The sequence below is a fragment of the Vulpes lagopus genome, chromosome 11 (assembly GCF_018345385.1).
Source record: "Vulpes lagopus strain Blue_001 chromosome 11, ASM1834538v1, whole genome shotgun sequence".
Classification (NCBI taxonomy): Eukaryota; Metazoa; Chordata; class Mammalia; order Carnivora; family Canidae; genus Vulpes; species Vulpes lagopus.
The window spans coordinates 34420759-34443633 of NC_054834.1; the positions used below are offsets into that span (position 1 = coordinate 34420759).

The 22875-nt window shown below is 38.3% G+C and overlaps 1 protein-coding gene across 3 annotated transcripts; it reads left to right on the forward strand.

Moving 5' to 3' along the window:
* BPNT1 (3'(2'), 5'-bisphosphate nucleotidase 1) lies at positions 1 to 22812 on the forward strand. 3 transcript variants are annotated; one of them, XM_041723520.1, is made up of 10 exons: positions 1 to 157; positions 5801 to 5927; positions 9908 to 10012; positions 10919 to 11026; positions 12122 to 12170; positions 14041 to 14132; positions 15310 to 15354; positions 18144 to 18341; positions 20642 to 20747; positions 22174 to 22812. In XM_041723520.1, the coding sequence occupies exons 2-10, from the start codon at positions 5808 to 5810 to the stop codon at positions 22320 to 22322; spliced, it is 972 nt and encodes a 323-aa protein (XP_041579454.1). In that variant the 5' UTR covers positions 1 to 157; positions 5801 to 5807; the 3' UTR covers positions 22323 to 22812. The 3 variants fall into 3 exon arrangements, with proteins under 3 accessions (XP_041579454.1, XP_041579457.1, XP_041579455.1); XM_041723521.1 differs by lacking the exon at positions 1 to 157 and adding an exon at positions 3241 to 3342; XM_041723523.1 differs by lacking the exon at positions 15310 to 15354.
* The last annotated feature ends 63 nt before the right edge of the window (positions 22813 to 22875 follow it).

Consider the following 22875-nt stretch of genomic DNA (forward strand, 5'->3'; position numbering starts at 1 on the left):
CAGTAGCTGCGGTAGGTTTGTCCTCCATCCACCGACGTGCGACCTGCAGCCGGGAAGGCGTCCAGGTGCTGGACACCGCGAGGGACCTGTTGCCTCATAGCCTTCTGTTGTTAGCCTTCAGGTGTCTTTCGTCTAGCTTTGTTCCAGGCTTATCACTGTAAGTCTCTCCCCCGCGAGTCCGGCCAAGGGCCTTGGGGAGATCTGAATCGTTCATTGGTTCCCCTCAACTCCACCCCTTTGCACGGATACAAGATTGCAGGGATTTAAAAAAAGAATGAAAAGTTTGCGTGAATCAGATTGCTCCTCCAGATGTTGCCATTTCGGACTTAGATTCTTGAGTGTCAGCAATTTAATTGTTCATCGGTGCGTTTATTTTCGCGCTCCGGGGTCCTTTCATGGCTATGGATCGTAGAATTAACAGGGGAAACCTGGATCCTGGGCTCGTTAGTGCACTCGGGTTTAGAGACCTCCTGACGCCTGAAATTAAAATTTCGTTCAAAGAGCACACTTTGTTCCTACTGTCTGTCTTACGTGCTTGTAGGCTTGCTTGATGTATTCAGGTTACCCCGAAAATCTAATTGCTAGCTCAAAAGATGTGTACGTTTTGCTTTTAGTTATCTTTGCAAACTCGTCCTAAGAGGTTTGAACCACTTTGCATCCTTCCGAACAGGTCAGGAGGATGCTCCCTCGCCGTCACGGGCTAGCCAACCCCGCGCGTATTTATTATCTATGCCAGTCTTAGACATGAACAGTCATCTTTCACTGTTCTGATTTGCATTTCTTTCATAATGAAGTTAGGCATTTCGTGTAAACAAATGGCCATTGTTTTTCTAGCAACAGCCTATTTGTATCCTTTGCTCATTTTTCTACTGGAGTATTTCATTTTTAACATATTGATGTAAAAGCTCTTTCTTAAAGATTTTTATTTATTTGAGAGAGACAGAAAGCACCAGCAGGGCCGGGGGGGGGGGGTTGGGGGGGTGCAGGGGAAGAGGGAGAAGTAGACTCCCCGCTGAGCAGGGAGCGGATTCCAGACTGCATCCCAGTACCCTGAGATCCTGACTTGAGCCAGAGTCAGAAGCTTATGGGGCTGAGCCCACCCAGGCTCCCCTAAAAGCCCTTTACGTAACCAAAATTAACTCAGATGTCTAATATGTGATACAAATTACTTTTTTTTTTCATTTTGTCAATCTGCTTTCTTTGCAGTAGTTTGGTTACACTGTTATCTCAATTTTTATGCAAATTTGTGAATATATTCTTTATTTTTTTAAAGATTTATTTATTTATTTATGAGAGACACGGAGAAAGGCAGAGACACAGGCAGAGGGAGAAGCAGGCTCCATGCAGGGAACCTGATGTGGGACTCAATCCCAGGACTCAGGGATCATGCCCTGAGCCAAAGGCAGACGTTCAATCACTGAGCCACCCAGGCATCCCGAATATATTCTTTTATATAGATTTTTAGTTCTTCTCGTGCTTAAAAAAGTCCTTTACCAAATTTACAAAATATTTCATGCAGCTTTATTATGATGCTTTTATGGTTTCATTCTTTACTTCTAAAATCATGCATTGGGGATGCCTGGGTGGCTCAGCGGTTGAGCGTCTGCCTCTGACTCAGGTCTTGATCCCGCGGTCCTGGGATCAAGTCCTGTATCGGGCTCCCTGCATGGAGCCTGCTCCTCCCTCTGCCTATGTCTTTGCCTCTCTCTCTGTGTCTCTTATGAATAAATGAAATCTTTAAAAAAATAAGATAAAATCATGCATTGATCTGGAAAGTATATTGATACAGAGCATGCAAAAAGGATCCAACATTTTCTTAAAAAGATTAGCATTTGTTTCCACCATTTTTGTATGATTAACTTTCCCTTGTGATTTGAAATACCCCCTTTAGTGTGTCTGGATCTATTTCTGGAATTTAATTCTGCTCAGGACTAAACTGTTCAATTACGATAGTTTTACATCATATTTTGGTAGCCAGTAAAGAGAAAATCTTGGCTCATTGTTCTTTTTTCAGAGTTTGCTCTGTTTTGCTCATATTTTTATTTTTCCACATGACCTTGAACCTTAGCATCTCTTTTTTTTTTAATGTGAATTTTATGAGGTGAAATACAACTAGCTAGTATAGATAGGAGTCAGTACAGTTAGTTATAGTTTGCAATGCCATGTCATTTAGATATTCCATGTGCTATGGCAGATGACTGTTATTAGCACAACACGATTTGAATTTTTCACCTTTTTCTTTTCTTTTTTTTTTTTTTTTTTTTTTTATTTATGATAGTCACACACACAGAGAGAGATAGGCAGAGGGAGAAGCAGGCTCCATGCACCGGGAGCCCGACGTGGGATTCGATCCCGGATCTCCAGGATCGCGCCCTGGGCCAAAGGCAGGCGCTAAACTGCTGCGCCACCCAGGGATCCCGAACCTTAGCATCTCTTAATCAGGTTTCAAAAGATAGTCTTTGTATTCTGATTGAGAACTCATCATTCATTTTTAGATCCTAATCCTCATGTGTTCCGCACCTTTATATTCAACTCAAGATTGATTTCCCAGGCTATCAAAGGAAGTGGATCACTTGATTCCTGCTTTTATCCTTCAGAATAGCCCTATTGGCAACTCTAAGGGTTTTTTGAAGGATGGGATGTTAGGTTGATAGCCTTTAGTGGCATACAACCTTTTATCATACATACTTTTAGCCTGAATGTTATGGAAGAGAATCTGTACTTTGATTCAGGATTGTATTGGTTATCATATTACATATATACTCAGGGTCAAAATAGTGTTGCAGAAGCTATAGGATTTTTTTTTTTTTGTCTTTAAAACTACCCTGATGTCTCTGCAGGATAGCCAGTAATGAGGACAATTATCTCAATAATGGTTAGCCAGTATGATTTAGTGCTTACCTTGTGCTAGGGACTGTTACAGGTGCTTTACCTGCTTTACTCATTTAATAATTACAATAACCCTATATTATAGATACTATTATTAACTCCATTTTGCAGATTGAGGCACAGAGAATTTAAGTGGCTTTCCCAAGATCACACAGCTAAAATGTGCCAGAGCCCGGATTTGAACACTGGCAGTTAACTCCAGTGCCTGAGCCTTTAGCTGCCTTAAGCTGTTTTTGAGTGAGCTGTCAGAAAGATGTGTTCACAAAGGGTGGTGTTTTAGGACCCAGGAGGCATAAAGCTGGTAGGGAAGGAAGTACAGTATTTATAATCTGAACTACCTAAGGAAGTTAGCAACTTGCAGGCAGCTTTTCCACAGCGGTGACAGTGGTGGCAGCAGTGGTACAAGTGCTCGGTGCTCAGTGCTCGGTCCTCAGTCTCCAATACTATCAACAGGTGATTCTCATTTGGGTTCTAGGACGGGGGCAAAATGAAAAAAGCTAACAGGAACCTCTTTTATAGATAAGTTTTGATAATATAATCAGGCTCATTTTCTTTAAATAAGGGCCAAAATTGTATCCATTTGTTTAAAAAATATGTAAGAAAAATATTAGACAAGGGGTAATAATATTTCATTACTAATTATATTTGGACTGAAGTATTTCAGAGAAATTGGTAGGAATATTCTATTTGTCAACTAAAAGTGATCTGCAGGATCTCTTTAAAAATCACTGTTATGCTTTACATCAAACCTGTTACGTTCTTATGAAACCGGTGTTAGCTTTAATTGGCAGTTCATATAGTAGGCATTTTGTGAGGGATGTAGTAGATAAAGCCTAAGTTTTTATTTATAAGAAAATACTGTGGACGTGACACACATAAAAGTGGTTTAGTCATACGTGAAGCCTGACAAGGCTAGAGTGATTTCTTAACTGGCTTAAAGGTAAGTGATATCTTACCTAAGTGAAAAGTTATAGCACTACCGTGCAGTGAGGAAAAATGATCTGCCTTTCACTAATGGCCTTTTATATAACATGGGAACTAAACGAGCAGACCAGCACATATTAAAATATCCTCAGTAGTTAAGACATTTGGGTAGTACATGATTATTTGCCTGAAGACTACCTTTTCTAGTGTAGAATAAATCAGATATGTAGCAGGTCATGGGTAATAAGGAAGTAGAGATAAGGTCAACAAAGTGCTGGATTATTTCTCCTGTTTTCTATTTGTTCTGAATTAGTCATTTTCATAAGCAGTTTTTTTCACCTAGCATGCCTGTAAAATAAATCTAGCCTGATTATGTTGTAATAAGATAAGCGGAATTTAAATGCATAGGAATTCATTTTATTTTCATCTTAACTCCAGACAGCTCCTGGTCACAGTATGGGATGCATTACCTTACATCAGATTCAATTCTGTTCTCCTTCTGAAGGGTTTCATACACTTCACTTGTTTATTGCCTCAATTAATGTTCCTAATCCCCATGAATGGGATGAGGATGAGAGAAAAAAGACACAAAGAGCTTAAAAGGCACATCAAATCAAACAGGCAGTCAGAAATTGGTGGTAGAAAAATGACTCTTGCTGAATTGAGGTTCATAATGTCCCTTGTGTTCTGTATTGTGTTCCTTTGTTGCATTGAAACAATGTTGACCCAATTCAGTTAGAGTGGTGAGAGTTTTTGTCATTGGTTGGTTCCCTGTGAGCTCTCTGAGACAGAGATAAAGGCCGAGAGGTTTGCTAGGGAGTGTTCTTGGGGTCACTTGGGAAGTGTGAACAAAGTAGTGATGCCCTGGGGAGTAGAGAGTTGGGCCGTGATGCAGTCTCAGTGAAGGCTTCCCTCAAGGCTGGGCATTCCAGAAGCTAGGATGACCCAGGAGAGTTGGGGTGGCAGTCCAGTTGGAGTGTGGAGTGACCTTTAAGTCCATCCCCTTTGTTAACTGGTATCAGGTGTAATGACTCTTCTTAGCAGATAAATTTCCAAAGAAAAGTGGCAGCTAAAGGCCATCTCTTGATGGTACTCTTAATAGCTGGGGGAATGCCCTTCAGCCCTGAAGGGAGTTTGAGTGGTACATCCTAGCCTGAAAGCAGTAACTAAAAATGCAGGTTTTGAATTTGTATTTTCAAAGAGGAATATACTCTGTCCTGAAGACTGTTTTTCCCATATATTCCATTGGGCCAGGGGCTATTCTGACACTTATTACTTTTCCGGGTGATTCGTCTTCACCCCAGTTAGCTATGTTGCACGTTCTCTTTATTTGGCAACTGATGATGGTAGTAAATAGCCAGCATATTACATTTTATTTAGTCTCTAATGGAACATTCATTGGTTTTTAGACTCTAACTGTAATAATATGCAAGCCATCCTCTTTTTAATTACTCTGTACCTACACCCGTATGCCTTATGCTACTCGTACCTCTCTGGCTCTTACCAGTTTTACTTTACAGAGTTTAGGTTACAATATTTTACTCCCAACCCACCAAAATATTAGCTTGCTTGTGGCAGATATTGTATCTTTTATTTTTAGCCCCTGACGCACTTTCCACCTTTCCACGGCCTTTGCCTGTACATAGATACACCTCATACATAAAACTTTTTTACATGCTCATAGACTGAGGCCTGTTTTTCCCCCTGCTTCAAAATGCTTCATCTGCAGAGAGAAAGGATTGTATTGTATAGTATATATACTATATACATATACTGTATATAATATATACTATACGTTGTATAGTAATACAATGTATTGAGAGAGTTAATGCTAAAATGGAGGTTTTTTCCAAGTCTCTTAGTAAATATTTAATAAAAGGTCTACACAGTTAAATACTCAGTAGCTATGTGTTGAATTGAATTCAAGTGACTGAAGCCAGGAGTTGGCCTTGACAGTAACACAACATTTCTCTTAATTTCTCCTTAGGCTTATCATGGCTTCCAGTCACACTGTGTTGATGCGGCTGGTTGCCTCAGCATATTCTATTGCTCAGAAGGCAGGAACCATAGTCAGACGTGTTATTGCTGAAGGAGATCTGGGTATCGTGCAGAAGGTACTGAAAGTCTCATCTCATTTCATACTGACTTTATTTTTGTCTTAGCTAAAGGATATAATAATCTGGACACTTCAATGGTTGAAATACTTAATGTCTCCCCTACAGAGATTGCAAGACCCTTAATTCAAATAGTCTCTGTTTCTGCTTTGAAAATGACTCCAGGCTTCCTGCATCCAAAACTCTTATTTGTATAATTAAGCCTTCTGACTGCTGTCCAGCCCCAGAGCACCGTAACCAATTTCGTATCCTAAAGTAATCTCTTACAAGACGTTCAGTGCTTAGCGAACTTGGCATGTTGGTAAAACCTGGCATATAAAAAAAAAAAAAAAAAAAAAAAAACCTGGCATATAAATTAGTATTCCTTATATTCAGAGCTTTAAATTTTTTCCTTCTTTATGGAAAAGAAACACAGAACAAGGTGGTTTTATTTTCCCCCTAGTATGGTAATTAAAAACTTAGATAAATTTTTAAAAAGTAGGTAAATTATCATAAAGATAGTTTATGGTGATAGTTGATTCTTTTGGTTGGTTTTGTTTTTTAGGTAAGCTCTACACCCAGCATGGAGCTTCAGCTCACAACCCTGAGATCAAGAGTTGCAGGTTCTACTGACTGAGCCAGCCAGTTGCCCCTAGTGATACCTGATTATTTTTTTTATTTGATTTATTTATTAGAGAGAGAGAGTGTGCACACAAGTGGGGGGAGGGCCAGAGGGAGAAGCTGACACCTTGCTGAGCAGAGAGCCCCATGTGGGACTCAGTCTTAAGACCCTGGAATCATGGCTCCAGCCAAAGGCAGACACTCAACTGACTGAGCCACCCAGGTGCCCTTTTATAGTTGATTGATTGATTGATTGATTGATTGATTATTTTTTTGATAGTTGATTCTTAAAAGAAAATCCTACCATGCTTGTGTTCTAGTTTAAAATATAATTTCATGGGGATCCCCGGGTGGCTCAGCGGTTTGGCGCCTGCCTTTGGCCCAGGGCGTGATCCTGGAGTCCCGGGATTGAGTCCTACGTCGGGCTCCTGGCATGGAGCCTGCTTCTCCTTCCTCCTGTGTCTCTGCCTCTCTCTCTCTGTGCCTATCATAAATAAATAAAGAAAAAAATATATATTAAAAAAAAATAAAATATAATTTCTTCTATAAGATTTGGTTATCATTTCACACTATAATTTTACTATAACTTTTAAAGGAGGTCATAGTGTAATTTTGACCAAGCGAGAAAATTATAGGATATGATTAACCATTAACATTAAAATGATTTATAGAAAGAATTATAGTTAAGTCACTCCTTTATGATAAGACAGGCATGAGGCTGACTTATCGGAGGCTATTAGCAGAAAAAAATGGCCAAAAATATGAGTAAAAAACAACTTAGTAATAAGTTCAGATGAGCCAATTATATGACATTCAATATAAGTGCTTTTAAAAATTCAGAATGGGGTGTCTGGGTGACTTGGTCAGTTAAATGTCCAACTCTTCATTTCAGCTCAGGTCATGATCTCAGGGTTGTGAGATCCAGTCCTGCATTAGGCTCTGGGCTCTGTGCTGGGTATGGAGTCAGCTTGGGATTCTCTTTCCCTCTGTCCCTCTACCTCCCCATCTCCTCTGACTAGAAGAAAAATTAAGAATAAAAATGGAGGGTGGTGCCTCGCTGACTCAGTCAGAAGAGTACCCGATTCTTGATCTCAGGGTTGGTTCAAGCCTGATGTTGGGTATAGAGATTATTTAAATAAATAAAACTTAAAAAAAGAAGAATGAAAATCATAAGTTAAATCTCATTTTTAATTTTGATAGACTATGGGCTTAATAGCATAGGAAGTAGATGTAATATATAAAATATCTTGATTTCAGGAAAAAAATTTTCATGCTCCATTAACAAAAAAGATTTAAGTGATTGGTAAACATGGAGATGACATCTCCCATCCCCCATCTTGAACCACTCTTAGGTGTGTCCATAAAGTGGGTGAACAATGTTACTCATACATTTCATTTTAATTCATGACTCACATCAATCTAGAAAAGATCATTGGTGACAGATCATAGGACTCTGCTTCTGACTCCTTCCTATTCTCTTTAACCATTAACTTAAGTACAGTTTTAAAAATTCATTGAATGTGTCTTCTCAAAAGTGTCATAGAACAGGAGGATATAGAGACATATTTACTAATATTATTAATAAAATTAACCTGGGAAGAGTAGTTAATATATTGGATCACAGAATAAGTATTGAAAAAGTTACAAACACTGGGAAAAGAGGTCCAAATCTAACAGGATATTGTATCAAGAATAATTATAAGTTCCCAAAATATTCATGTTCAAGTAATAAGAAGAAAATCTGATTTATATTTGTTTAAGAAAGAGGTTTTAAGTTGACAACATACATGCTCAATGATAAACCAACAATGTAATCTAGTGACTTTCAAAAGGGTACTAATGTTACTCTCTTTTTTGTTAAGTTTTTTTTTTTTCTATTATGAAAAACAGGAAATGGAGAAAAATAGCAAAAATAAACAAAAACTATCCATCATGCCACCACTGCCAATATCTTTGACCATTTCTTTTCAGAGAGATTCCTTGGTATCACTTATTTTTAAATTGATTTTATGCTGTGATTAAATTAGGTGTACCACATTGCAGTCTATTGCTAAGGAGTAATGGAAAAACAGTAATAATTTCCCTGTCCTCTGTACTGGTAATAATTTCCCTGTCCTTTGCACTGGTAATGATCTCCCTGTCCTCTGAACTGGTCAGGGACTTCCAGGTAATAGGTGATAAAGATAATAATTGGCCTTTCCTCTGTACTGGTCAGGCATTTTAGTACTTTATATCCATTTATTGAGACAGCGGAATTAAAAGAGGCAGAGCAGAATTAAATTTGTCACTCAAAGTATTTCAGAATGATGAGATCTGGCACTATGTCAGTAGAAAGAGCAGGGAATATTATCCTGGACAAGAAAAGAATTGGAATAGCTTTCCTCATATACTTAATGGTTGTCCATGTGTCTTCTTTACTTTATAGGGAGTAGTCTCTAGACTTGATTGATCTATGTCATCCGCAAATTTAACAGTTCTTTTAAGAAGTTTCAACAGATATTTCTAGAGTACCTATGGTGTACCAGACACAGTTCTTTAGGAAGTACAACAAAGATCTCTGTCTTTGTGGCCCTCCATACCAGCAGACTCGTTCTTTGCATTAAGGTAACCAGCAGACTTCAGCATGGCATAAAAGTCTTTGATTTCCTTAATCATTCCTTGTTTCACTAAAAAGTATTGTAAAACTTTTACTATTTAAAATAATACAATCTATAATTCTACCTAACAAGGCATATATAAATTGCAACATGTCATAATTCTGTGAAAACAAACTAACAGAAGAGGTTGTGGCTGTCAATTGCAAGATTTTGCATTGTCTTTCACTAGAATAACTGTCTGACATAGTGATTGAGAATTCTGGAGGTAAGCTATGTATATCAGATGTTATTGCTGTCATTTTCACATTTTTTATATTTTAGAAATAGGAATTATTTCTATCATCCAGAGGACCTCTTGAATTATTAAGAAAGTAGATGCTTAGTAGATTAGTAGCAGATTAGTGAGTAGAAGTTATAGGAGGATCCATATTGGGGATACCTTTCAAACAGCTAAAGATAGTTTTCAGCTTTGACTGCCTCGAAAAGTTATGAATTTCCTATCTCTTCATCTTTTGAAGCAAAAGATTGACCTAGAGATCTTATGAAGGGGATTTCTCAATAAGTTTAGACTATAATAATCTAAAAGCTCCTTTCCAAACTTTAACCACTTAAAAATCCCTTGAGAAAATCCGAACCAGGAAACTAGTTGACCCCTTTGGTGTTAAGTTCCATGAACCTAAAAACAGACAGTGCAATTTAAATGACGTAAACACTCATGCATTAGGAATCGGAGAACAATTTATTTCGTGTTAGTTCTGCTAAAATATTCATTCTTTGTTGCAGACCTGTGCAACAGACCTGCAGACCAAAGCTGACCGATTGGCACAAATGAGCATATGCTCTTCACTGGCACGGAAATTCCCCAAACTAACAATTATAGGGGAAGAGGTAAGACTTGCCAGGAATACAGTGTTTTTTTAATGACTGTTTACTGTGTGGATTTATAATTGCCACTTTAATGATATATATACCACTGTTACTACTTCCAGCGTTCTATCTGGTGTTGTAACACCAAAATACTCATCCTGTTCCTTGGACTTGAAGGAAATGTCTGATTATAAAATATTTTAATCCATTTCTAGGCTGATGTCTCAATTCTTGACTATAGAAGATATGGTTCCTGTTGTAATATTCAGCATGCAAACTATAAGATGGGCAGAGTTCTAGAACTTTGGAATAAAATGGATTTTGTGGTTTCTGGTGTTTTGTTTTTGTTAGAGTCATTTGCATGCTTATCCAAAACTATAACGTGGTTAAAGTGAAGGAATTAATATCTCATGTAATTGAGAGAGAAGTATCTGATGTCAGAGCCACTTATTTTTTATTTTTTTATTTTTTATTTATGTGATAGTCACACACAGAGAGAGAGGGAGAGGCAGAGACATAGGCAGAGGGAGAAGCAGGCTCCATGCACCGGGAGCTCGACGTGGGATTCGATCCCGGGTCTCCAGGATCGTGCCCTGGGCCAAAGGCAGGCGCTAAACCGCTGCGCCACCCAGGGATCCCCAGAGCCACTTATTTAAGTGTTTGTAATACTTAGACTTTTTTTTTAAACTGTGCAAGATAATAAAGGTGGGATTTTTTTGTAGTCCACTTTGATGAGCCATATATGGTCATTTTTACATTTCAAGCACTGCTTGCTTTATTTTCTGACTCATGTAAGCCCTAGCCATAAATGGGAAATAAGAAGGCCTAGTGAATGATGATGCTACGTTTCTCCTGTTACTAAGACAAAGAAAGGGTGCTCTGTGAATACCAAACAGCTTCGGTAACCACCAATGTTATCTGTTTTAGGATCTGCCTTGTGAAGAAGTGGATCAGGAGCTCATCGAAGATGGTCAGTGGGAGGAGATACTGCAGCAGCCATGCCCATCCCAGTACAGTGCTATTAAAGAAGAAGACGTATGATCCATATGATTACTTCATTCTTTGTTAACCTTCCTGTTTTTTGCTCTAGGAAATAAAACTTGCCTATAATGTTGAAAAGCTGGTAGAGACATAAGATAGAGGGCAACCAGGAATATGGAAATATTTCAGGGTGGCACAGAAGTGTCAGGCAACCATATGGAATGTGTGACCTGTTAATTTAGGGTTCGGTTTCTCATCCTGTCAGTTTCTTCTCTGCTCTAAAAATACTTATAGGGAGAACATCTAATTTGTTAGTAGATTTGGTAGTAAAGTGTTTCACTGGTAATTGGGGCTGGAAGGAGATGAAACAGGTCATTCTGTATTATATGTTTGGAAGGCCATAAAACTCACCTTACTTTTAAAGCTGCTTAAGTTAAATCTGTGGCTTCAGATAACTATCATAAATCTTTAGTTCTTGGATTTTGATTTATTTAACACGCATTCATCAAATACCTTCTGTGAGTATGGCACTTTGCTCTGTGGTAGGGAGGATACAAGGAAAATGAGACATAGTATCTTCCATAAGAAGTATGCCTCATTCACAGATTCACATTAAGCATCGTAATTCTGGTGGGTAATGCATCTCCTGAATCATGTTGAAGTCCTAAGCAGAAGGGATTTCTTTTTTAGTCTACTGTCAGTTTATAAATCATTTGTTTTTCTTTGCTGTGTATAAATGGTGTCCTTAATTAAAATTAAAGTGTCATTCTTTTTTTTTATCAGCATTTATATGTCAAAGTGAGTAGCAGCTGCACATTGTTTAAAACATTTTTGGTGCCACTTTAAAGTTTTCCCTGCACCACCACCTAGATCTCAGTGTGTTCATAGCATTGCATTTATTGTTCAGGTGACAGTAAATTTACCAGTTAAGCATTTCATATTTAAAATTCTTAAATTAGACTTTTCTCTAATATAAATGGACTTTTTCCATGATCACAAAACAATAAGGTTTTTCAGTCACAAAACTGATGACATTAGCTTAAGCAACTCATAACATAACTTCAAAAATGAAAAAAAAGGTATTTTTAATCTACTTACTCCTATTTTTAAAATAGTATATGCTTAATTTGGATACTTCCTCTTTTTTAGCTTGTGGTCTGGGTTGATCCTCTGGATGGTACCAAGGAATATACTGAAGGTCAGTATCTCTTTGGTGTTTGTTTTCAATGGCAATAGGTCTAGTATATGATATTTTGTTGGAAACACTTAATATTTCATCTGTTTCATAACAACCCAGTATCATATTTTACGTTTATGCCCTAAAGCTGTACTTGTACTCATCCTCGCTGTTATTGTGTATCAGTGATTGTCATGACAGAGAGAGAAAATTCATTCTCTTTAAAGCCCACCCTCCGACCCTCTACCAGTGCCACAATTCTAATGTTCCCCAGGTAAGAATAACTAACATGAAGCCGGGGTTAACAGAGGGACTACTGAACCCACAGCCCTGTTGGGGCTGAAAACAAGGAAAGGCCAAGCTGTTCTCTACCACCACCGCCCTCCCCTCGCCTGTGAGCTGCTTTCTCACTCATAGCTTCACCTTTAAAGATGAGTTTGGGAACACAGTACAGTATTTTTCCTTTCTGAAATTGTCTAAGATGAGAAAAATTAGAAAGCAGTAAATTAAAAAAAAAAATTGGCAGCATTAAAGTAAAAAGACCAGGCTCAGAGCCAGAGTTTTAGGTTTTAGGAGCAGAGCCTATATAAGCTTAGAGTTTTATTTTTGAAACAGAGATCTACACACAGGTTTTCTTATATCGGTTCTCACCTTCATGACTTAAATAAAAAAATTTCTCATAGTCATTATAAAAAACTTTCTCTGTTCTTGGGTAAGGCATATTTATAATGAGTCAGTCATACAGTATGTATGCACGTGTATGGATGTGTGTGCAGTAAAACATCGCTATAATCCATTGAGAAATAGGGAAGCTCTAACCAGCTTAGTAGATATAAGAGCACCCAGGTAGCTTGTTGAGATCTGGATCCCCACCTCCAGAGATTTTTATTCACTGGCTCTGGGAAGGACCCTGAGAATCCGTATTAAAACTTATGCCAGGGGCAGCCCTGGTGGCGCAGTGGTTTAGTGCTGCAGGGTGTGATCCTGGAGACCCCGGATCAAGTCCCACGTTGAGCTCCTTGCATGGAGCCTGCTTCTCCCTCTGCCTGTGTCTCTACCTCTCTCTCTCTCTGTGTCTCTCATGAATAAATAAATAAAATCTTTATAAAAAAAAAAAAACAACTTATGCCAGTTGAGGGGTGCCTAGCTGGCTCAGTCGGTAGAGCACGTGGCTCTTGAACTCAAGGTTGTGAGTTTGAGCCCCATGTTGGGCATGAGGCCTACTTTTAAAAAGAAATTAAGCCAGTTAATTCTTAAAAAAAAAAAAAAAAAAAAAGATTATTCATGAGAGACACAGAGACAGAAGCAGAGACATAGGCAGAGAGGCAGGCTCCCCATAGGGAGCCTGATGTAGGACTTGATCCCAACACTCCAGGATCACGCCCTGAGCCAAAGGCAGACACTCAACCACTGAGTCATCCAGGTACCCCTGGGCCAGGTAATTCTGATGCCACTTGATAATCTGCAGACTCCACTTGGAGAAATTTTACCTTAGAGACTTGAAATGCAGATCTAGACAGTGATCCTGGAGTAGAGTGATCCAGCGATCTCATCCTGGTGGGAGTGCCATGGATGGTGGCAGAGGGGCACAGGAATCTAGCGATAAAGGCTGCGGAGTTATGGCTGCATTATTCCAGTGGCTTACAAACTGTACTAATGAGACCATGTCTATCGATTCAGTTAAGTGGCTATACATCCTATTTCTGTCTCAGGCCAGCTATCTCTTATAATTTGTGCATTTTGCGAGCAGTAGGATTGATCGTAGATGAATCATTACAGATTTCTTACCTTTATTCCAAAAATAACTTAGAGCCATTAATGTTCTGATGGTGAGTCATGATATGAGAAAGTTATATAATTGATGTTCTTGATATTCATTTCTTCTTCACAGGTCTTCTTGACAATGTGACAGTTCTTATTGGAATTGCTTATGAGGGAAAAGCCATAGCAGGAGTTATTAACCAGCCATATTACAACTACCAGGTATTACTATAAACAATACAAAAATATTTTATTAGATAAATAATTATAGTTATATGGTTTCCTTATGTTATCTAATCCAGTGGTTTCTAGCTTCCTTGCCTGTACAGTTATTGGGGAGGTCTACAAAAACAGCTTTCCAGATCCTCCTCCAGACCTTTTGAATCAGAACCTCTTGGGGGCATTGATACCAGGAATATAAATGTACCTGTGTGTACCCAGATAAACTGTGTAATTTACGTAGATTTTTTTTTTTTAACGTACGCCTCCTGATTGAAATGCAAAAGTTTGGAAATTATTGACATGGTTCTTGATTAGTTTGGTCATTGAGACACCTGATTTACAGGTGGTTCTTGAAGCATGTTGAAGAAATGAACCATTTCAGCCAAGGAAAGATGCTAGCCATGTTGTTTTCCAGGTAATAATACATAGCGCCTAAATTGCAGTTAGCATTGTTAACAGAACTAGATAGGCTCTTGCACTTCTTGCACTCATTTCTCTTATTTTGTCTCTCTGATCTGCTTTGACTTTCTATTATACTCTAAAGAAACGATCTTCCTAAAAAAAAAAAAAAAAAAAAAAAAAAAGAAACTGTCTTCCTTAGAAGCAAGAGACAGCTGTCATTCCAAAGCAGAACTGTACCATAGAAATCACCTTAAGTGTTAAAGGAAATCATCACAGTAAGATATTTGAGGTATTTAGATTAGTGTGACCTTGATAGGACTTTGGAGAATCAAAGTAACCAGAGTGGGGACTATTACTTCTGAATCTCTACTCTAATCCGAGTTAAGAGCAGGAGGATTAACCTCTGCTTCTAAGATCAACTTGTTTTTTCATGTGTATGATTATAACTTTTTATTTATAATCACGTGCTTAAGATTATTTAGCAAAAATAGTACATTACTGGGAAAGTTGCCCATACTGAGTTGCTTAAGTGTTTGTTAATTTTTTTTACTGGGACTTTAATCTTCATGCAGCATTATATGCAGACACAAGTTTGCGGTTTTTATGTAAACTTTTAAGTAAGTTAATACCATTACTTAAAAGAGGGGCATTTAGTTCATAGATAATGTTGTAATGCATGGCACTTTTCACCAGAAGATGATCACGGTGCTTAGGGGTTATTAATATTTCCATCACTTATTCCTGAGATTAGAACAATTGTATTCGTTTTCCACAGAACAATGAAAAGCAGAACTTAAGGGAACACAAGAATGAAGCCAAGGTGAGAAACATAGTTAGGGTTCTATCCCCACTAGGAGGTAGAAAAGAGGCAGGTGACTTGTGCCAGTTCGCATCCTTCCCTTCTGCTTCTCCCACTGCTGCCTCACCCTTCACCACAGTTCCTATGCACTCTCTATCTCCTCCTTCACTCTTGCTTATTATGCCTTGAGATTTGTTGCAACAAGTGGAAAAGTGGCTCAGCTTTTTTGATGGTGTTCAAGGCTGGATGTTCAATTTTAAATAGTCATCCGTATAATAATAATAATAATAGCTAAAATTTGTCTAGAGCTTACTGTGTGCTGCCAGGCTCAAGGGATTCACATGCATTATCTCATTTAATACACACCACAGTCCTTTGAGGAAGCCTTAATGCCTGATTAATTGATTCCCTGTTTTAAAGAAGAGGAAACTGAGGCAAGTAACTTCCCCAGACCACCTGGTTTGTCATTGACACATCTGGAGATTGAAACCCAGGTCCAGGGTCACTTGGGTGGCTCAGTGGGTTAAGTGTCGACTCTTGATTTCAGCTCAGGTCATGATCTTGGGGTTGTGAGATTGAACTCCAAGTTGGGATCTGCCCTCTGCATGGAGCCTGTTTGGGATGCTCCCTTTCCCTTTCCCTGTGCCCCTCCTCTGCACTTGTTCTCTTTTGGTCTTTCTAAATAAATGAATAAATAAAATCTTTAAAAAAAAAAAAAAAAAAAGAAAGAAACCCAGGTCCAGACTCTTAGTAATTACTCTAAAGTGCTTTCTTGAGCCAGATAAGAGTTCAAACTTTAGTATTCTAACAGATACTGGAGCTGGTAGGCACTTAAAGAAAAACAGCATGGCTTAATCCAAAGAAACCTAATCTGTCTTTATGTCAGAGTTTCTTAACCATTATGAATCATAATTAACCATTATGAAGTAAGATGACACAGCCTTTATTATCTCCCAGAACGTTGGTGTGGTGCTTTGAATGAGAGAGACAGATCTGGAGCACAGGGGAGGGCTGGCTGGCTACCTTGTGGGGTTGCACTTACCTCACTGTGGTGCTGATTCCTTGGTCACACATCCTCTTTGCCTACATATTCACTTATGGAGGGAATAGGACATTTTTGGAACCAGAATACCCATGTCCACTCTTTAGGATGCTTTCCTTTCTTTTTCAGAATAACTGGAGAGCTGCATTAATAAACTAGTTTCCTTGAAAGCATGAAATTTGTCTCAGCAATCAAGCTGAAGCCCAGTGGGCACCAGAGCCCATCTGGACTTTTCAGGTTCTAAGACTCTCCTATATTACAGACTTGAGAGTGAACACGGGAAGCACACGAACATATGTTGAGCACCCAGTGTTGTACTTTGGTACCTTTGTTGCCCCATTTGTGGGGCAGACAGCCTTCAGCCGGCAGCCTCTTCAAGGATTGCCACCTGTAACGAGCCTCGTGGCCCCGTGATGTGCCCTTTCTCGAGGCAGTCCATTTCTAGTGACTGATTACTGTATAAGTGCCTGGTACTTCCTTCCAATTTTTATAACCCTGAAGGGCCATTCTAGTTTCAGAGCTCTTTGTAGGGCCAGCCGAGACTGTTGCTGGGTCTGCATCACAGCTCTGTGTCTCCCTCTGTCCACTCATGCTGCCTCCTTCCCTTCCATGGGGGTTAATCTCAAGGATGGCCCATAATAAACACCCTACCTGTCTCAGAGTCTGCTTCCCAGGGAATCCTACCTACAACGTAAGCATATTTCACTGTAACAGTAGCCAGAGTACCACTAGTGGGCAAATAAGATGATGTGTCTGAAAGCATTTTAACAAGGAAAATGAGGCAGTATAGTTTAGTGATGAAGAATACTGCCTATTAGCTTGAATTTGGTTATGATCTTCCTGGAGTCCTTGGTCAGGTTACTTAATGATTCCAAATCTCATTTTTCTCATCTGGAAATCAAGGATGATTATACTTGCTTCAACAAGGAATTGGGGATTAAATGAGATAATACATGTAAGGCATTTAGTACAGTGCCTGGTACTTGCGTGGTATTCGGTAAAATATATGTCTGTATGTCTACAATATAGGTTTACTGTATTAACAAGATGGTGTTACAGTGACTCTGTGTTAATCATTTTATGCATCAGTTTTACTTTCCATGAAATCCAGGTCATGTTTTTCCGTATGAAGTGTGTAGTTATAACAGTATGTTTGAAAATTCTTTGACCTCTGCAGAGGAAAATACAGATGCTAAGATTGCATCGTCATTGCCGTTATTTTACCACCACAATTGTCAATAAAATCTTTAACTTTGGCCCCATCTTCCATGGCTACTCTTCAGTACCAGCCTATTCAATTGCCCTGTCTCCATAGCAGCAGAATACATTATTGCCATTACGTATTCCCATAGTAACAAGATCCTGGCTGTTCCTTGGATAATGAAAAGTGGTAATCAATATATGGTGTTTCATTTCCTGGGGACTTCAGGTCCTCTTGCAAACAGCTATATTCAAATACAATAATAAGATCACTGGCTGATTCAGAGAGAGATGGGAATCACTATATGATGTTTCCTTTCCTGAGGACTAAGGAATAACCATAAGTTCCCCTCAGTAGCTCTCAAACCTCACTTGTTACCCAAACAACAAGAGAATAATCAGTTGGTTATCTCAGGAAAATTACATTGGGGATAATATTGTTCTTGTTGTTTATTACATTATTATTTTTTTTAAATCTTGATGCTAATTCAAATCAGTATTCTATGTATGGCTGACATTTTTCTCCAGATGATTACAAGATTTGCTGTTGTTTCACTCATTTATATAGGCAGGACCAGATGCTGTGTTGGGGAGGACAATCTGGGGAGTTTTAGGTTTGGGTGCCTTTGGATTTCAGCTGAAAGAGGTGCCTGCTGGGAAACACATCATCACAACGACCCGGTCCCATAATAGCAAGTTGGTGACTGACTGTGTCACTGCCATGAACCCTGATGATGTACTGCGAGTGGGAGGAGCAGGAAATAAGGTATGAAAATGTCTGCCCTTCCGCTGGAATGCAATTAAATCATGGAAAGAAATCTTGAGCTTTTGAAAAATGTGAAATAAGAGCTGGGAAAAGGAATTAGAAGTTGTAATTGACCATTGAAAGCACATTTCAGCAACATTTGAATTTTTTAAAAAATATGATGGTTCAAGTCTTTTTATCTAAGAGAGTTCAGTGCTAACAGAAGCCATTAGGATAGGATCCTATGCGTCTTGGCAGCCTTTGTTTTCTCAAGGAACCACTGGGGTTACTTCCTACACCTTTCTTCTGGGGACTCTAAGGATAGGCCTGCCTGCCCCTTCCTAGATACTTTCCCCATTCTTTCACCAAGCCTTCCATCCTCCTGAGAGAATTGTGAAATCGAATCTGTATCCCTAGCCCCAATCTCTTCTCATCTGATTGCTCCCTGAATATTATCATGGTGACATACTTCAGATATCTCAAATTCAACAGACCCAATTGGATCTCTTCCTTTTTCTTCCTGCCCTCATGTGCATTCCTCCTATTTCCTGTCTGCTTAATGGCACCACTATTTTCATAATTGCTCCAGCCAAAAACCTGAAAGTCATTCTAGACTCCTCCCATCCTATCTTTGTATCTTCTTAATTCCTCCTGAATATCTCCTCTTGTCCATCTCAGCTGCCCCCGTCCTAGTTGCACCCATCATCATCCCCCAGACTTTCCAGTAGCTTCCACATGGTCTGTGTGTTCAGTCCCAGTCTCACAATACCACAGAACAGTTTAAAATGCAAAACTTACTGGATGTCACTCCCTTGCCCGAAATCCTTGGGTTACTCCCTACACAACAATTTAAGATCCAAGCCTGTGAGAATGGAATGTAAATTCCTCTATATTTTTTGGCCCTTGAACACACCCAGCCTTATCTCGTGACATCCCCCAACTCAGATACTCATGATACTGGACTGGCTATAGTTCCCAACGCATGTGCATCTCACACTTGTATGCCTGGCATGGGGAGGGCAAATAGTAAATGCTTACAGAACTGAGTGGGATTCATTTTTCTTCACCTACCCTTTGGAAGCAATAATCAACTATTTTTAGATTTTTCAAAGGGATTTACTTTTAAGAGGATGAAAATGAGAGGTTAAAAATAGCAGTACTTTGGTGGGGGGAAATCTAAAACATTTCAAAGTAAAAATGTATTCTTGGTCATCACTAATTCGAAGTAGTGACAGGTGTGATTTCTCTTTGCCCTTAATTTTATAGCTACAAAAATCCCATTCTGTCTTTTATTCCCAAGGGGCACCATTCTCCTTAGGAACAAAGGCCCCATCCTCCACATCCTCCACCCTTTCTTCTATAAAAAGACTTTATTGAACAGTTAATAACTTTTTTTTATATCAAGGACTCTTTAAGAGTCTAATGAAGGCTACAGCCCTTCTTCCCTCAAGAAAATATACCTGAAATAGTTCTTGGCACATAATAAGACTCAACACGTATTTGTTAGGTGAAGGAAAAACCTTTTACATAAAAGTCTACAGCAAGGTTTAATGATGGTGTCTTGAATAATACTAAGAAGGGCAATTTGTTACATTGTGTTTACTGAGATTTTCTTCCTTCTTTCAGTCTGGTCTCTTCATCAGAATATTTGAGGTCTGAATTTTACAGTACTGATTATTTTACAGTATAATCAAAAAAATAAGTAACTAATGAAAGCCTGATAGCAGATGACTCTTTTAGAGTCATACAGTTTCTATTAGTGACCTCAGTTTTGCTTGAGTTATTAAGATGACAATTTAAGAATTCATATTTTGGTAGTACAAACACCAATACCTAGGATTCCAGAGACTAGAGAAACCACTTGTTAGCCTAGTCAGCATTGTGTATCTGTTGGGACTTACTGTAGTTGATAAATTAATTTACTACTTGATGTTCCTCTGTCCTTTATATAATAATGATCACTTGTCTACAAGATTAAAAATCTTAAATTTTTCTATAATATACAGTATATTGCTTTTACAGTAAGAAAAAAGGCAACATAATAAAAATAAAACTATCGAAGTAGGACTATGAAGACTGTTCCAGTATCCTCCTTGTAGCTTATTTAGCCACCTTTTCCCCCTTCGGGTCACTATATTATTCTATGTCCTATAGTATTCTGTATGTTTCTCTGTACTACTCATGTCCTTTAAATTGGCTGAAAGCTTTAACCTGAGTCTGACAGAGGAATTGATGAACTATACTGGATAGAAACAAGCAATTTCTCTTATCCTTCAATCACTTCATGATCTAGGGATAAATTATTACCTCTAACCCTACAGATTATTCAGCTGATTGAAGGCAAAGCCTCTGCCTATGTATTCGCAAGTCCTGGATGTAAGAAATGGGATACTTGTGCTCCGGAAGTTATTTTACATGCTGTGGGAGGTCAGTCCTTTTATTTTGGGGAATTAAAGTCTTTATAGTTTTTATATTACGCTAAGACAAATTATTTCAGTATATTACTTTAGACTCTGAGGATATAAAAGCTCGAATAAATCCTAGAGATTAGTCAAATCCGACCCTGCATTTCAGAAGTGAGAAAGTAAATCTTTTAGCAAATTAATTTTTCTTTAGTTATTATTTGCCTTTTGGACTTTAATTTGCATACAGTTGATTTAATTAAACCCTTCTGGATTTGTGGCTTTAATGCTTCTAGGGTTTCTTTTTTTTTTTTTTTTTTTCCTTTGGAAAGTAAAATGTTCATCATCGTCTTTACCTCACTTAGTTTCATGTAAGCCAATATTGGTAAATATTGCAATCCTAGTGCTTAAGAACATGGAGTTAGATTTTTTTTTAGAATGACTGAAAATATATTATAAATATATGCATACTAAGATGATTTTTCAGTTTATATTAGACATCAGTTTACTTTTAGTCTTAAAACACTTTATTTTTATTCTATCCTTTCTCCTAATATATTATCCATATTATCCCACCAGCATATTATATGACAAGGGAGTTATTTTTTTTTTTTTTTAAATCTTTATTTATTTATGATAGTCACAGAGAGAGAGAGAGAGAGAGAGGCAGAGACACAGGCAGAGGGAGAAGCAGGCTCCATGCACCGGGAGCCTGATGTGGGATTCGATCCTGGGTCTCCAGGATCGCGCCCTGGGCCAAAGGCAGGCGCCAAACTGCTGCGCCACCCAGGGATCCCGGGAGTTATTTTTTTTAAGATTTATTTATTTATTCATGAAAGACATAGAGAAAGGCAGAGACGTAAGCAGAGGGAGAAGCAGGCTCCAGGCAGCGAGCCCGATGCGGACTCGATCCTGAGACCGCGGATCACGCCCTGAGCGAGGGGCAGGTGCTCAACTGCTGAGCCACCCAGGCGTCCCATGACAAGGGAGTTAAATTTATCACAATCCCATCTCATTAGGATGCAAATGAAACTAATGTAACACAATTATATTTGATGAACATACTTCACTTAAACTCTTATTAAATAAAGTGTTAATATTCAGTGGTAGAAGGAAGAAAACCCTTTTGAAAATGGGAATAGTAGTGATGGAGCAGAACCAACAGGAAAAGTAATCACCTCAGGAAAAGAGAAATTAATTGACACCAAGAAATATGAATTAAAAATGCTAAATGAAATTAATCAGGGAGAAAAAATATTTTTTAATCAAAATTGTTCTATAGTTTTAAATTCAAGTGAATTAAGCTTAACCTTTATAGTCACTCATTATTTTTCCTATCTTATCCAGAATTAATTGATATTATTACATAGGGAAGTAAGAGGCACTTAAAAATAACGAGGAACATAATGATCTGGCCAGCTGCTAATGTTGTATTGATGTTTCTTCTGTAGGCAAATTAACTGATATCCATGGAAATGCCCTTCAGTACAACAAGGAGGTGAAGCACATGAACTCCGCAGGCGTCCTGGCCACGCTGCGCAACTACGACTATTATGCAAGCCGAGTTCCAGAATCTGTTAAAAATGCACTCGTTCCTTAAAGGAAAACCTCATGTACTTAGGTAGAAGAACTTGATTCTCAGAGTAATATACCTTAAAACTAATTGAGTGGAATTAGAGTTCCACTTTTACCTTATTCATTGCTGATTGGTGATTTATATTTAGTTACTTTGGAGTAGGGAGAGAAATGAAAGAATTTCTTGATTAATTAATCACCCAGACCAATTGTGAGATCGGAAGGATTCATAAAGTAAGCATTTTACAGTTCTTTTCCTCCTTGTATTTGGAGGAATGAAAGAAGGGTTTCCTTTCAGCGCACCAATCTCGTCGGTTGTTTAATCAACATTCCTGTTATTGTGAACAAGATTCCTTTAGGGCACAGAATCACAAATGGTTACCTGAATCTCATTCTTGTTTTTCACAGTAGTATTAAGTTTTCCTTACTCCAATTATGAATATACTGAAATGTCATGTATGTTGATGAAACAGATTTATGGGAAATGCTTCTTTGTAATAAATTATTTAATTCTAGCTCTTTATGTTCTTTTCCACCTTTTAAGATTTTTAAGTAGTATTTGAAAATGACATTTTGTC